The 15,535-nt window shown below is 40.6% G+C and overlaps 1 protein-coding gene across 21 annotated transcripts in view; it reads right to left on the bottom strand.

Annotated features, from left to right (window-relative positions):
• The window catches only part of ARPP21 (cAMP regulated phosphoprotein 21), a 256,531-nt gene that overhangs the window by 78,635 nt on the left and 162,361 nt on the right, over positions 1-15,535 (bottom strand). For 19 of the 21 annotated variants that reach the window (XM_079947781.1, XM_079947782.1, XM_079947784.1 and 16 more), the window contains 3 exons: positions 13,255-13,363; positions 10,884-10,985; positions 745-782 (listed from right to left, as the gene is read on the bottom strand). In XM_079947781.1, coding sequence (XP_079803907.1) covers positions 745-782; positions 10,884-10,985; positions 13,255-13,363 — 249 coding nt within the window. The remainder of the gene's footprint in view (positions 1-744; positions 783-10,883; positions 10,986-13,254; positions 13,364-15,535) is intronic. The other 2 variants (XM_079947774.1, XM_079947775.1) reach the window with 1 other exon arrangement.

Here is a 15,535-nt window from a genome sequence, read left to right as displayed (position 1 = left end):
GGGACAAATTAACTGATCCCTCAGCCAAAGTAGCATTAGAATACAAATTGAGGCTATTAAAACATACTGACTTGGGTCCAGATTTCGCCTCCCATGAATAGAAGGAATCTGTGGAAGGCTCCTGATCTATTGGAGGAATCCCACTGAGAGAAAAGGGTGAAGAAGTAATTTTCATTTGTTCCCCCCCCCCCCATGAAGATCCTATGACCACCCCCTAATCTCTTCCAGGAGACAGCACAGAAGGCTACAGGAGAAAGGCTTTTAATACCAGTGGGATCATTCTGAGCTGAACTCCACAACCGTTGCTTGAGACCCAGGTCATAGGAGGAATGCCTCTCCCATTACTTGCCAACACATGCCTTAAATTCTGCTGATAATTTCATTTATAACCACAGCAAATTCCATGGCGACTTGTAGAATGGCCTTTTTGGGTTATGGAACTCCCTTCCATTAGAGATACATTTGTATCTCATGTTGACATCTTTTTGACGGCTCTTAAAGGCATATCTGTTTCATCTGGCTTTGGGGGACGTAAGAGTTAGTTGGACAGTTCCCCTTTATTGTGACTTTGGTGTTGCTGCTATTTTGTGGCTGACCTGTGAATTAGATCATTTTGTGGCTTATGCTGTTTTTTTCACTGCAATATTTGCATACTACCTTGAGAACTCAAGTTGAAGGCCTGTCTAAAATATGCCAAATAAGTAAATAACCCAAAATATATACAATCCATATGCACATTTTTACCTGTTATCCAGAAAAATGTTTTCTTGGGAGCAAACTGACTGGAAGACAAAACAAATAAACAAATAAAAAAGCATTTTGGTTGGTAAACAAAGTAACCCTCACATCCGAGTTTTCCAGGTTGAAACCAGAATTACTTTCCACATTCATGCATTATGGATACAATGAATGCTCCAACGATTGTTAAGAAGGAATTCATAACAGGTTGTTTTTGTGGGTGTAACCATATATCAATATTTCTTATCTCAGATGAGTTCAGAGGAGTACAGGTTTCAGATATTTTTTGAGAAGTATAGGAAGTGCTTAAGCAACAATCCCAAAACAAACATGTTTAGAAGTGCTTAAAACCTGCTGAAATCAGAGGAACGGGTATGTTGCAACTAATTTATCATTTTCAGTGGGGCATAAGAACAGCTAACTTCTTGACTGGAGCTAAGAAGTCAGTGAGAGACAAATGGAAGGAAAATATGCTGAGCTAATAAAACACAGAGTGAGTGAAGCCGAAGCAGGTAGAATAGTTTTAAATCCTGCATCGTTCAATTATAAGAAACAAATTTAAGAAAGCTAATGGTACTTTAACATGTCCTGGATGGAAAATAATTCGACAAGAAATAAATTCCATTGCCAAGAATCTATCATTTTAATGTTGTTTGAATCCATGAATTTTTCTCATTGCCTTTGACTCTGCATTTCCCATTTGTTTTTTGTTCATAACGAGCACAATGGATGTTTTCAGAAAGAAAGAAAAAACCCTCAGCCAAACTTGCAGTGAATTTAAACAAAAGAAGTGAAAATGAATAAGAGACAGAGAGCGAGAGCGAGAGAAGCAAGGAATAGATCAGGTCCATTGCTTCCACAACTATGAAACTGCAGATGATTCAAATTACATCATAAGCCACATCAAATTCTAGTGCTATGAAAGTCCAGCTACTGTGTACATTTTCATTTTCAATTTTTTTTTACAGGCTGTTCAGAAAGGGCCTCCCGAAAACTGTTGTGATAAATCACAGACATCCATGTTCATTTCTAGTTTTTCCTCATGAAATACATATGGCTGAAGCATTTTGCATAAACTCAGCTGCTGCTTGGCTGAGGCCAAGGAAGCTGTGGCAATTTACAATAACAGATATTTCATTTACAAGCTGTGATAGCGATCCCAACTCCCAATGTAATAATACAGGTCTCTCATGGCGTATATGAGCCTGACTCATTAAAACTTTCGTTTGCTGTTCAGTGTTGATCGCACAGATTTCACACAAAGAAAACAAGGCTGTAAGGACACATAGTTTACAGCATGGAGAGAATAACAAATATATTCATGTGGGGAAAACCCCCAATACTTCCCCCATTTTGCTGCTTTACTTATCTTAAGCTGCCCATTTCATTTAATTAACTAATTTGTATTTCCTAAGATGAAACAAAAACATGCAATATAGTTCTCCACCTTTGATGGCATTCATTTTCAGAGAGGCCATAGTTTTGTTGTCAGTTGTGTAAATGTATTAGTGTGTTGTCTGTGTTTCTGCACTACATGCTGGATGTAAAAATTGGCTCAGAAATCTGTGTCAGAGAAGACTAGAAGAGCTCAGATGTGCATATGAGGTCAAGTTTGCGGAGGGAAGATAGCTTATGAAAATTGCTGTTGTTCATGTCAGGAATAAGGGTAAACAGCACTAAATAATTATTGAAAAGTGTAAGATGACTGTTACCTCTTCAGTATCTTGAAGGGTATCGGTGTGAGCAGCATTACAGTCTTATGGATAAACTCTCAATAATAGCTCCGTTCATCTTCCATGCTGCAGAAGCTGGCACAAGGCCATGCCATCTCCTGGAATATGCATTTATCAGTGCTGATGTGGGTCTCCGTGGCACAAAAGACAGACACAGTTTATTACATTACCCTTGCTGTTGTTGTCTTTAAGAAAGAAAGCGCTGACAAGCTTTAGGGGAAGCAAGTTAGCTATTATCATGTTGAGTTTCACTTTGCTCTTTTATATGCAATGCTCCATTTGCTTAATGCTTGTGCTATCATAGCATAGCAATTGCTAACACTACCTTTAAATGTTTCACTTGCCCGCCAATCGCAAATTTAAATGAATGCAGGACAAAAAACCTCAGTATGCAAATGCATAAATGCATTTGCTTCAAGTCCCGCTGAACTATCTCTACATGCTGAAAACGTCCTACAATCTCCCGTGAGAAGTCTTTTCTTCTGACACTAATTTCCCATTTCCCTCCCAATCCATAGTGTTAATATTTCTGGAAGATGTGTAAGCTATTTTATCTGTAATCAAGTGCTTCGTTAACATAACCTTGTGAAACTATTTGAATGGCTCAAGAAGAGCTTGGGCGGGGGCGGCGCAGACAATAACCAGGGGCTATGTAGAAAGCAGTGTGGATAAAGAACTCAGTTTGGACCTGGGGTTCAGGTGGCCTTCAACTGTAGCTTAAGCAAGCAATTCCCTGTTCAGTTAGTCATTCTCTCCCCCTTTCCCTAATATCATTACCACTGTATGAAGGAGAGGATGGGGGAAGTCCCTTCCTCCATGTCCCAGTTACTATCCTTTGGACCACACGACCCAATGCGCTGCAGCCTGAACAACTGTGTCAGGAAACCTGCTATACTTGAACAGGTGCCCTGTGGGACTTAGAACCCTGATCTTGTAGGATCCTACCTTATATAGGGAGTCTATCTGTTACTACCCACCACAGAAGGTCAGTCCCCAATACTTTGGCAATGGGGGCATGGGTGATGGTGGCATGTTGGCCCCCTCCGACTTGTGCAGTAGTAGCCACATGGGGGAAAACAACAGAAAAGTGCTTATATGTATCGTAAAATCAAGATTCTGAACTTGCAGCTATCACAAATCTAGAGATAATGATTTAAAAAAATTATTACCTGGATCCAGACTTAGCTGGATCCCACCAAAATCAATGAATCAAGTTGGACATGGCTTAAACACCATTGATTTCAGTGAGATTTAAGCACAACCCTCTAATATGTTTATTATGGTATATAGTGTGTGTATGTGTCTGTCTATCTATCTATCTATCTGAATGAAACTGGGACAATGTGGATTGCCAGAATGGTATGGACATCTCTGCTCCAAACTCACAAATAAGTGAGTTCTTCCCCTTTGCTTGTCCTTGTTTTCCCTTTGTGCATGGTCTCTCTCTCTTTCTGACTTGAACCTTCCTTCTTCTGGAGACCACATTCACTCATATTACTTAACTGAACTGTGTTTTAAATCGTTCATGTGACTGCTCCATTACTCTGCTCAAGGTATTTATTTATTCACAAAAAATCCTAAACAACATCAAATTCATTACATGTTCAATTAAACAAAATAAATAGATAATTTCATGGAGGATTGGTCTGTCAATGGGTACAGCATGAGAAGTATGGTGGGCACTTCATGATAAAATGTAGCATCCTTCTGAAAAAAGGCCGTGTCTGGATGCTACCCTCAAATGTGACTATTGATTAACAAAACCAAGACGGGCCAGTACAGCAAGGTTCCTATGGAAACAATGGGAATAGATCTTATTAATGTTGCCTTCTAATAGTGCTGTGATGATGTGCCATGGCTGTAAATTTAAGTAATAATAGCAGAGTAGTAAAGCCTTTCCTTAAGAGGTATTGAGGCGTTACATATTTATAAAATAAATTTACACATTCCGTGATATGACATTCATGAGAAACGTGTGCACACACATTTAATAACAGAGGGTTTTGTGTCACACAACCTCTGCTGCGCAGCCAAACTGCTACTCTTGCCTATTTCCCTCCTTGCAAAAGAGTGTCCTTTGTATGTTTCTTCTGCAGTTCTTCTATCACCCATCCCTGTATCTTCTGTTTAGCAACCCAAGCCTCTCTGTTTACACAGCTGCCAATCTGTTCAATTTTCTCCTGACAACATCTGCTTGTAGTGATGCCAAAGCAGATATTTGAGGCGTATCAGAAGGGTGGGGACAGCATAAATTAAACACAATTTATAATTAAAAAAACAAGGGAAGTTGCTACGGTGGTGTTATTCATGTTCATAATTTATTCATTGCAAATTTCCAATTAAAATGAAATGAAAAAGCTGCTGTATGTAATTTCTGCTCTGCTGTCCTTAATCGAGATATCTCACTGCCAGTTTCAGGGTCTATATTGGCAAATGTAATATAAATACAGGGCAGGACTTTTCTTTCAGCTGGTACTCGCTGGAACTCAGTTCCAGCACAAGGGAGTTGTTCATGGTGAGCTACCACACCTCTTTTTCCAGGAAAATAGCATGGATACAGGGTCATATATATTTAGCAAACATGGAGACTTTAGCACAAGCTATCTAATGGTTATTGATTCCTTTCATCATCCCCATGGTAAGTTGGAGCTGGAGCAAGAGCTGTACAGTGGTACCTCGCAAGACGAATGCCTCGTAAGACGAAAAACTCGCAAGACGAAAGAGTTTTTCATTTTTTGAGTTGCTTCGCAAGACGAATTTCCCTATGGACTTGCTTTGCAAGACGAAAACGTCTTGCAAGTTTGTTTCCTTTGTCTTGCAAGTTTGTTTCCTTTTTCTTAAAACCGTGCATTCAGGGGGTGCAGTTGCGACTTGACTTTGAGGAGCAACTCATAGCACGAGGTGTGGTAGCCTTTTTTGAGGTTTTTGAAGACTTTGGTGATTTTTGAAGCTTTTCCAAAATCCGTGCTTCGCAAGACGAAAAAATTGCAATACGAAAAAACTCGCGGAACGAATTAATTTCGACTTGCGAGGTACCACTGTATATTTGCATCCATGAAGTGTGAACTTTTGCAACTGGTATATCCAGATTCCCTGGAGATGTCCCAGATTGCATTCACTCCCCCTCTCAACGCCACAACTAGACCAGATTTTGTTCTTGGTGGGGTTTTTTTTTTTTAAAGGGGGTTTAGAAAAGTTATTGTTGTGGGTTAAAACATTCAGATGTGGGCTGCTACAGTTGTGAACTTCATTGCTGCAAATATACCACAGTTTGTAGACGTTTGCTTTGGAGAATACCTAACGGATGTAGTAATTATTGTTTAAAATCTAGAAAGTCGAGAAATCCAAAGAGATACTACCCTATGTGGAAGGACCTATTAAAATATCTACTCTGTACTCCACAGCAAAACAAATTTCATATAGAACTGGAGGGAGGGGAACTGACCCACAAACAGGTGCCTGTAATGGGTGGAAGTTGCCCCATGCTTAAGCACCAAACAAAGAGTTTCTACTCCGAAGCAGGAGAAATGGCAGTAGAGAGACAGCACATGGATGACTTGGGAAGGGCGTGAATGTCATGTGGTCATACACAGCTGTACATTTTACAGAGTCAGACCATTAGTTCAAATAGCCCAATATTGTTTTCTATCCAGCACTTGCTGCTTCTGGGTTGTATTGAAGTACCGTATTTTTCGCTCTATAAGACGCATTCTTCCCCTCATAAAAAGTAAGGGAAAATGTGTGTGTGTGTGTTATGGAGCGAATGCAGGCGGGAGGCTCTGCTCAGTGCTCACTTTAAAGAGCCCTGTGGAGCGTGTGGGCGGCTCTTGGGGCCTTGGGGAAAAGCCCCCAAGAGCCGCACACACGCTCCGTGCACTCTTTAAAGGGAGCAGAGCTCTTGGGGGAGCCTTCCTCCCGCTGCCCGGAAGAGGCTTCGTGCGGCTATCCCATAAACCAGGACAGCAAGAGGGATCACTGCGCAGCGATCCCTCTTGCTGTCCTGGCTTCTGGCTTAGCCATGTGCAGCCTCTTCTGGGCAGGGGGAGCCTTCATCCCGCTGCCCGGGAGAGGCTGCACACGGCTATCCCATAAGCCAGGACAGCAAGAGGCTATCCCAGAAGCCAGATCCCTCTTGCTGTTCTGGCTTCTGGGATTCAGAATATTTTTTCCCTTGTTTTCCTCCTCCAAAAACTAGGTGCATCTTATGGTCTGGTGCGTCTTATAGAGCGAAAAATACGGTAAATCATTGCATGAATAGAATAACTTCTGGTTGCACAATGGAATTTCCCTTCCCTCTCCTTCCCTTGCACCCCCCCCCAACTTCAAATCTGCTCTCGTTCCCCTCACCCTAACCACCCAGAGCAGGTAAGGGGAAATTCTGTTGTGCAAGCGGAACTCATTCTGCTCATGCAAATTCTTAGTTTGGTTCACTCCTGGACATTTATCTGGAAATGTGGACTGGACCTTGGACTGTTTGCATGCAGAGCATGTGCTCTACCACTGAGTTTCCAAAATATGACTTACTGGTACCCTAGAGACAGGTATTAGAGAACACAGATATCTGACAGCGCGCCTTAACAGCATTGTGATCTCCCTTTTTACATTTTGTCAGTCTTCAGTTTTATGTTCCTGTTAATGAAGGATGGAGGCAGCTACTCCCTCCCTCAGATGATGTATGAAAAATGCTACTTCTCAGGCAGTGAAATTTGATTGGACTTCCATATCCCTTTCCTCACTGCCTCAGCTGCACCTCTGCACAAGAAGAGGTGACGCACCAGCTGAAAACAGTAGTAACAGTAGCATAATTAATCTAATTTGCTCAACTGCATATTTGATTTGCATAATATACAATGCCCTGTTTTGGGAGATTCAGAAATAGCAGCCCTAGTTATAAGATTTGATTCACCTCTAATTTGAATAGCGTGACATCATGTGATCATTCATTACATTGGAGGGAGCAATTTTGATTTGTAAACATGTTTCTAATGTAGCATATTAGATTCAAATCAGCATGGCAGCCCAACTTTCACAAAAGGAAAGGGAATGCCACAGCTACAATATACTTTATTAAATAACTTTTCTAAACCTACTACAATATTCATTTATCCCTCACAGAAGGGTTGTAAAGAATTATTTCTTTGACAATACTTTTATATTGAATTTTTACAAAGGTGTAATTGGTTACCGTAGCTATACTCTTAGGCTGCCTAAGATTAAAATGTTTGTGGTCTTACCTGGTAGGCTGAAAAAATGTTTTTGCTTTACTTTATATCTAAATGAATAAATATTTGTACAATGATGGTGGGATTGGCTTACTTTACTGCACACTTTGAACAACCCCCCCCCCCAAAAAAGCTATCCTGATAGTTACTGATGTGTTGTTGAAATGGGATTAGTTTGATTTCATAATCAACTGAATGTATAAGAGACTGGAGGAGAAGTATCTGCAATGCTAATCTTGAAAAATATCTAGTCACAATTTCATCATTTTCATACAGGCTAAAATAGACCAAGCTGCTCTCTTGATTCTACTGAATGGAAAATCCCAAATGCCTATTAAATGCCTAGTATTATCTTCTACTCCCAATCATAGCAGCTGAAAAACTCAGTGCCTGCCTCTCATTTAAAAATCGAAAACTGGACTAAGGCACCAACTCAGCAGTTCAAATTGGATTCAATAAATAGTGCAAAAAACAATCAGAATAAATCTGGACCAAAAAATAATTCAATGAAGTTTTAGGATAAACGCGGGCCAAAATTTCCCAACTAGGAAAACACATTGCAGCAAAATATAACTGCAAGAAACAGATTTAATTTAGGTTTTAACTTTTCTGATGCACAATCTGTGACCTTTTAGCATGTACTATCATTTGAAAGCACATAGGTACAAAAGAAAAGGACTCTTATACATCAGAACATTTAAGGCAAAAAGTATTTAGTTATCAACACCATGCTCTAAGCCAGTGTTTCCCAACCTTGGGCCTCCAGCTGTTTTTGGACTACAATTCCCATCATCCCTTGCCACTGGTCTTGCTAGTCAGGGATGATGGGAGTTGTAGTTCAAAAACAGCTGGAGGCACAAGGTTGGGAAACACTGCTCTAAGCAACTGAGTTGGGCAGAAGTCTGGAGAAAAGTGGATTGGAGAGGGTGATTTTGAGAAGACAAATGGGAGGTAAGAGTTAAGCAGCCTTCCACTTAGCTCAGCTTTCCTCTGCTCAAAAACAAACTTCTTATGCTTTTCATTTTTATTTGGGAGACTTTAAGTTTTCACCTGAGTAACAACTAGCTTGGGTCTCAAGCTGAAATTATATGACACAACCAAACTCTTAAGTACATAGGAGGCAGCCTCATACCAGAACCAAACTATTTGTTTATCTAGCCTAGTATTTCAAACTATGACTGGGAAGGCTTGGGGGTGAGGGCTTGGGGGGGGCATCAAATGTTTGCCTTGCTCCCCCCCCCATGTGACAAAGCAGTGGGCCCACGGCCCGTCGGTTCCATGTTGAAGTACTCTTCTGGCCCACTTGGCATGAGAAGTTGGACCAACTTGATCTAGACCTATTTCAATCTGGGTTCATGTCTGGTTTGGAGACTGAAATACTAATATATTCAGTTGCTTGGTACAGAATCTACACTGGGAACCAGAGAGGTAGGACATTTCTCTTTTGCTCCTGCTGAATATATTAGTGGCATTCAGTACCATGGCATCCTTCTGAACTATCTGACAGAGATGGGTTTGAAGGTTACTACTTTGCAGCGGTTCCAGTTCTTCCCCAGGGGTTGGTTCCAGAAGATGGTGATGGAGTTTTTCCGTTCAGTACCTTGGTCACTGTTGTACTAGATGGTGTCAGCCAGGGACTGATTCTGTCCCTCACCGAGAATGGTAGTCTGAAAGTCTGGGCTGCATTTTCACTGAAATATGAATGATACACAGCCCCTTTTCTCTTTTTCATCTAATCTCAATGAAGCAGTTACAGTTCTGAACTGGTACCTGAAGGAGGCAGTGGGTTGGATGGGAGCTAAAAAAATATAAAACTGCAGTTCAATCCAGACAAGACGTATCTGCTCCTGATCAGGAAGAAGACTCTGGAAGAGGGTTTTAGCCTTTTATGGATGGGGTTTGACTTGCCATGAAAAATTAGGTTCACAGCTTAGGAACACTTATGGAGGTTCAGGGGGCAGGTGTTCCTGGGGTGCCTATGCTGAGCTTTGGCTGCAGTGTGAGTTGCACTCATTCCTGAGGAATCAGACTTGTTTACATTAAAGTGTGCCTTAGTTGCATCAAGGTTGGATTACTGCAATGGGGATGGGTGGCTGTCCTTCTGAAAAGTCTTTTGATCCATTGTAGGCTAATATTCAACAGGAACTTAGCCTTAGAAACTAGATTCAGCCCAACACCAGCTCTCAAAATATTTCTGAAGCCACCCTTCCACCAAAACTGCCCTTCCTATTTTTGTTAAATGCTTGTTCATTTGAGATTACTTTTTGGAGTGAGCTTTCAGCATCCACAAACGATGGCATGATCTGCAAGGGTGGATACAGATATACCTAAAAATAGGAGCTCATCACAGGGACTTTTTCTGCAGGGACAATTCATGCTGCAATTAAAAACATATCGGCTTCTGCTTGAGATATTTCTCCCGTTTTTAGATAGTCTGTTTTGCTTGCTTTCTTTCTTTTTAGTTTAAGTACAACTTATGCATTCATTAAATTAAAAGTTCATAAAGCATTTTCATTTTCTTTAAGTTGCAAAACTGTTCAAAGGGTGGGCAGAGGATCATGAAACCAAAGATCTCAGCCAATGAGCATAGGAGAGTTGGCCTTTGCTTCCAACTTACAGAACTGCTGCTTCAATGTCAGCCCTAGAAAGGAACGGTCATATCTGGCAGAAACATGGTAAGTGAAGTACCTCGTGGCATTTATCCTAATACTGTTGTAAGATGATGGATTTGTATATTCCCCCAAAATGGCTGCTAGATCACATGTTTACTATTCCATACTCCCATTTGAATAGTTCTAACAACTTTTTAAAAAAACACTCCTGGATCAATGAAACAAGATGGTGGACGAAAGTGCCTATTTAAATCCATGTTCTGCATCTGGGTGTTACAGAATGACTCCTATGCACTGAGATTTAAAAATTAAAGGAAACCAAGTTCAGCACGCCTGTCCTATTGGAGCTAATCTTATCTAATAACTCTTCTATCATTTCAGTTTCTGTCCTCTTAAAAAAAAAAAAAGCAATAAATAAATAAATCCATAATCAAACTTTCCCCCCTCTCGCTCAATTCACATCCCTCCACTGTCTCCTGCCACAAAGTGCAATCTTGCCACAGTGTCAGAGTGGGAGGCTACTGGCTGACTACTGATAAAGATATGGCACTAAAGAGGCAATTAAAACAACTACTCACATCTTGTGCAAATATTCTCTCCCTCACCCTCTGATACTCCTCTTCTCTCTCTTCAATTGATTTACTTCGTCTGTCATCTCTAAATGGATGAATTCTGTTTTGCTGAGCATAAAAAAAAACCAGGAGGATTATATAAGTTGAGCTGCTAAAAACTGCAGTTAAGTAACTGTCAGCCGAGAATAATAAATGTTCACTTAAACAAATGAGGCACGAGAATGATTGTGTTGTCTCATTCCTAAAGTGGCATGCGACTCACGGTGTTATGCTATGCACCTTACAGCATCAATCTAGATGCTACTGGAATGTTTTTGCTTTGCATTGGCTTGGTGCGTTCTGCTCTTTGATCATATGAAGTTGCCTTATACTCAGCCACGCTGTTGGTCCATCTAGATCAGTCCTATCTGCTCTATCAGACAACACTCCAAGGTCTTTGGCACACCTTGATTTACTGCATTGCTTTTATTTTTCATAGTTAGCTACACTGGGAACATGTGTGTACTAAAGGTGTACAGGATAATAATTTAAATTAGTGTTCCCCAACCTTGGGTCTCCAGCTGTTTTTGGACTACAACACTCATCATCCCTAGCTAGCAAGACCAGTGGTCAGGGATGATGGGAACTGTAGTCCGAAAACAGTTGGAAAACACTGGTTTAAATGATGTCTTAGCCCCCTCTTGCTTTCTGAGACCTTGTCAGCTGGAATTGCCAGGTATTGAACCCAGGAACTTCTGTTTGCAAAGTATGCATTCTACCACTGAGCTCTTCTGTATAAGAAGAGATGAGGCAGCATGATTGATTTGGAAATCAATCCACAATTTAGAGTAGAGGTGTGTTGGCTCGTTCCACTCAGGATGCTCCCAGCTAGTGAGGGGGGAAAGCACATTTGTCAAACTTCCTTTGTTAATTTATTGAAGCAGCAGCAGCAGCTATCAAATCAAGTGAAGGAAAAGAACGTGGAAAGGCGAGTGATATCAAAGGCTGAAAAAGCCTCACAGATGAGGAGAAATGATTCTGAGAATATTGTGCACAAGAGTTCTAATCATTTCTGTAGTAATCCTTAGGCTGTTACCGTCAACTGGAGAGGAAATGCAGACTTTCATCGCAGTGAAGTCCAGAAAGCAATAAAACATGTTAAGGTGCTTAATGGGGAAGATATTGCCCTGTAGAAAGCTTCATATCTGCCATTAGCCCGTAGCTGCAATTCTCTCGCCTTCCTCCTTTAACTGTGCTGTCCCTTCTCTCCGCTCCTTTACCTTCCTTGCTTGCAATCTGTGCTCCCTAAACCCTTCTTCTCCGTTTCTGAAAACCAGCTGTGTTATCATGTGCAGCAACAAACTGCAGAAGAAAAATGGAAAAGGAAACAGTATCTTTTGTAGGAGGCGGAGAGATGCTCTCTGGTGTCAAGCGGCTGGATTTACCCAAAATTAAACGAGAACACACACATTAGCTTACCTTCGCGAATTTTCCTTTAAAAACTCCTTCAGAATCAAAACCCCTTTTTCAATTCTTCCTTTTTAAAAATGTTATTTTGAATTAAAACCTTCACTTCCATCACAGGTTTATTCCCGCCCCCAAAAGGCTGTTAAACTACCTAGCATTCATATATTCATATATTAGCATGTTTCATAAGGCTAACTTTAGTGGTGCAGGAGGACACAACAAGCAGCACACAGAAGGGGAGATTTCTGCCACATACATGCAAAAACAAGCAAACAGGTTCCACTTATGATAAAGGGGGCGGTCCTGAATCTTTCAATCATTTGTTTGTTTGCTATTTCATGACATTTATACACTGATTTTGGGGGGGAGACCTCAAAGTGGTTTACAAAGAGAATCCCCCACCCCCGCAAGTGAAAAATCATGTATTGATGGCTGCAAAGTCAATCTGGTCTCGTCGTAACATTTTACCCGTTGATGGCTGTTATTAGTCCGTATTAATCTCTAACCAGCTTGGCATGACTCTAGTTTGGAAGAAGTCCCACAGAGACACAAAGACATTTGCCAAAGCGCAGCTGACAAAAGTTTCCCCCAATGGGCTTCGGGGGGCCTTTGGAACATTCCAAATCACTCCTCAGCATGCAGCATGTCCTGTGCCAAGCAAAACTGCCCATGCAAACTGCCACTGCTGAAGCAAACACACTTATGGCCGATGCTATTCCACTGTGTGCCAAAAACAGGGGAGCAGGAGAGGAAGAGGAGCAGGAAGGAAAAGCAGCAGTAGCAGTAATAGTAGTAGTAGTAGCAGCAGCAGCAGCAGCAGCAGCATAAACAACAACAAAGGAACATCAAGAACACCAGTCAGCCCACTTCCAAAAAGAAAAAAAATGAAATAAAAAAATGAATTTCAGCAACTCTCGAACCGAGAACCAACCTGATTGTCTTCTTTATCAATACTAGAGTTATCTCGCTTCAAGATAAATCGCTTCTGGGAATCTTCACCTTTTTCATCTTTTAAATGTTCAGAAAACCTTTGCTCTGGTCTGCCAGCAAAGTAAAACATATCAATAAAAAATCTATTTTGTTTTGCTTTGAATTTGTCAGCACTTTTTTTAAAAAATATATATATGGCGGCATTTAGTGCAACAGTTGAGGCTGCTGATGTTGGTAACAATACGTAGCATCTGTTCAAATGCTGCTGTTATTGCTATAAATATATTTTGCTGTTGTGTGCATGACAAGGTGAATTTGAATGATCAGCCTGTGCAGTCTGTTTGCAGCGACTGAATAATAAGAAAGCAAGCCAGCAAACAATATATTAATTGACTTTTCCAGTTATCATGACCTCCAGCAATGCTGCAAGTTAATAAAGGCTTATACAGATTGAAAGGGAAAGACAAATTTGATGGGGGTCTTCTACAGAACTTCTCATAATACATTGAATTGGTGAACTGTGCCAGGGGAAGGGTCCAGTAGTATTTTCTTTAAACAAACAATTATCCAACAGTTGGGAAATTGGAGAGGGGAGATAAAAGTTGTCACATTGTATTGATTTGCCAATTGATTTAAAATCCATCCAGATGGTTATTAAATGGCCAGACATTACCAGCTGATGACTTCACATTTCTAGGTTCAGAGACTGAAATAAATTGTTCTGCGCTCTGTTTAAAAAGGATATGGAGAAACGTGTCTCTTTACATTGAGCTAACAATTGACATAATTGCAGACTTGGGGAACGTTTTAATCTCCAGGACACTCTCTGTCATTAGCACCCCAGATTTTGCATTTTTCTGCCAGAGCAGCAAGTTGGGTTTGAAAAGTACAGAATCGCATGTTGTCACATAACGTGCGCATTGTTAATTCAGGAGCATTTATAAAATGGAAGGGAAAGTGTGAACAGAAGGATTCTTTCTCTGCTCAGTGCACATGTGTTACTTCCACAAGCATTCACAGGAGACAGACAGGACTGTCAAGGAAGAACTGAGAACCTGAGTATCATCAACAGCACAGTAATGGATCCAATCTGTGCACAGATCTCCTCTCAACACGAACAGCATGACAAACATTGTGGGGGCGTGGGAGGATAGAGGAGTCTCGTTAGAAATAGCTTCCTTGCCAAAAATTTGAAAATTCAGATTTGCACACCTTTCAAAAACATGTTTTCCTCCCTTCCCCTTTACAAAGATAAAAAAGAACAGGGATTCCAAAGTAAATACATTGTTAACGCCCAGCATTGAACGCCCAGCATCCCTTCTTACTGTTACTTTTCTCTCTCATCCCTCTGCAGTCCCCCCCCCCTTTAGAGTGTAAGCTTCTTGGGATATGGACCTGACAATTTTTATTTTTATTTTGCTGATAAATATGTACATTACCATGTCAACGGTTAGGCGCTGTGGTCTAAACCACTGAGCCTCTGGGGCTTGCTGATTGGAAGGTTACCATGTACACTTGAAGCATATATAAATAATCTCCCTTAACCTCAATACAGGGTATATAATAAATGTAAAGGCAATATGTTAATGCATGCATGCCAACCTGTGACCATTTCGACTGCAATTCATAAGTCCACTTCATCGTGCTGCAGCCAAAATCCTAACATAAATGTAATACGCATCTCAGCCCACATGCTGCCGATAACAATTGATGACATTAAATTCATTTACATGAAGGGCACTTGATACAACACTCAAAAATTAATAATGTTTCTGCCATTCATTTTTACTCATTCGGAGGGTATTCATCCACATCGCATTCTTTGCCCACGCCCACCCGCTTTTAAAATAATGTTAAAGTGCATTGCATTTCAAATCCCAGTAACTCCATCCATTTCACGGTAGCTTCTAGCAAAGCCTGCTGATGAAAAATTAAGAACATGTTTCCTGGAATACCAAAGTCTTAGTTATAAAAAGCTCCAGGAGAGTGCATTAATATACCATCATTTAGGCCTGGCTTAAGGGATTTATAAGTGGGGAAAGTGCTGTTGTACTTTGGTCTTCCTTCAGAGCTTCCCATAAGCATTTCATTGGCCACCGTGAGAACAGAATGCTGGACTAGATGGTCCATAAATTTGTTTTAATATGTTTCAATTAGCGAAAATAAATTTAAAAAGATTTGGCAAAAAACCATAATTGGTCCTATGGTCTGATCCAGCAGGAGTTAGTAGTTGGAATTATAAATAATAATAATAATGATGATAATTTATTACTTATACCGCA

Source organism: Podarcis cretensis (assembly GCF_951804945.1).
Source record: "Podarcis cretensis genome assembly, chromosome: 12".
NCBI lineage: Eukaryota > Metazoa > Chordata > Lepidosauria > Squamata > Lacertidae > Podarcis > Podarcis cretensis.
Note: the sequence above shows the minus strand (reverse complement) of the source record. Positions and strands in the feature narration are given on the sequence as shown.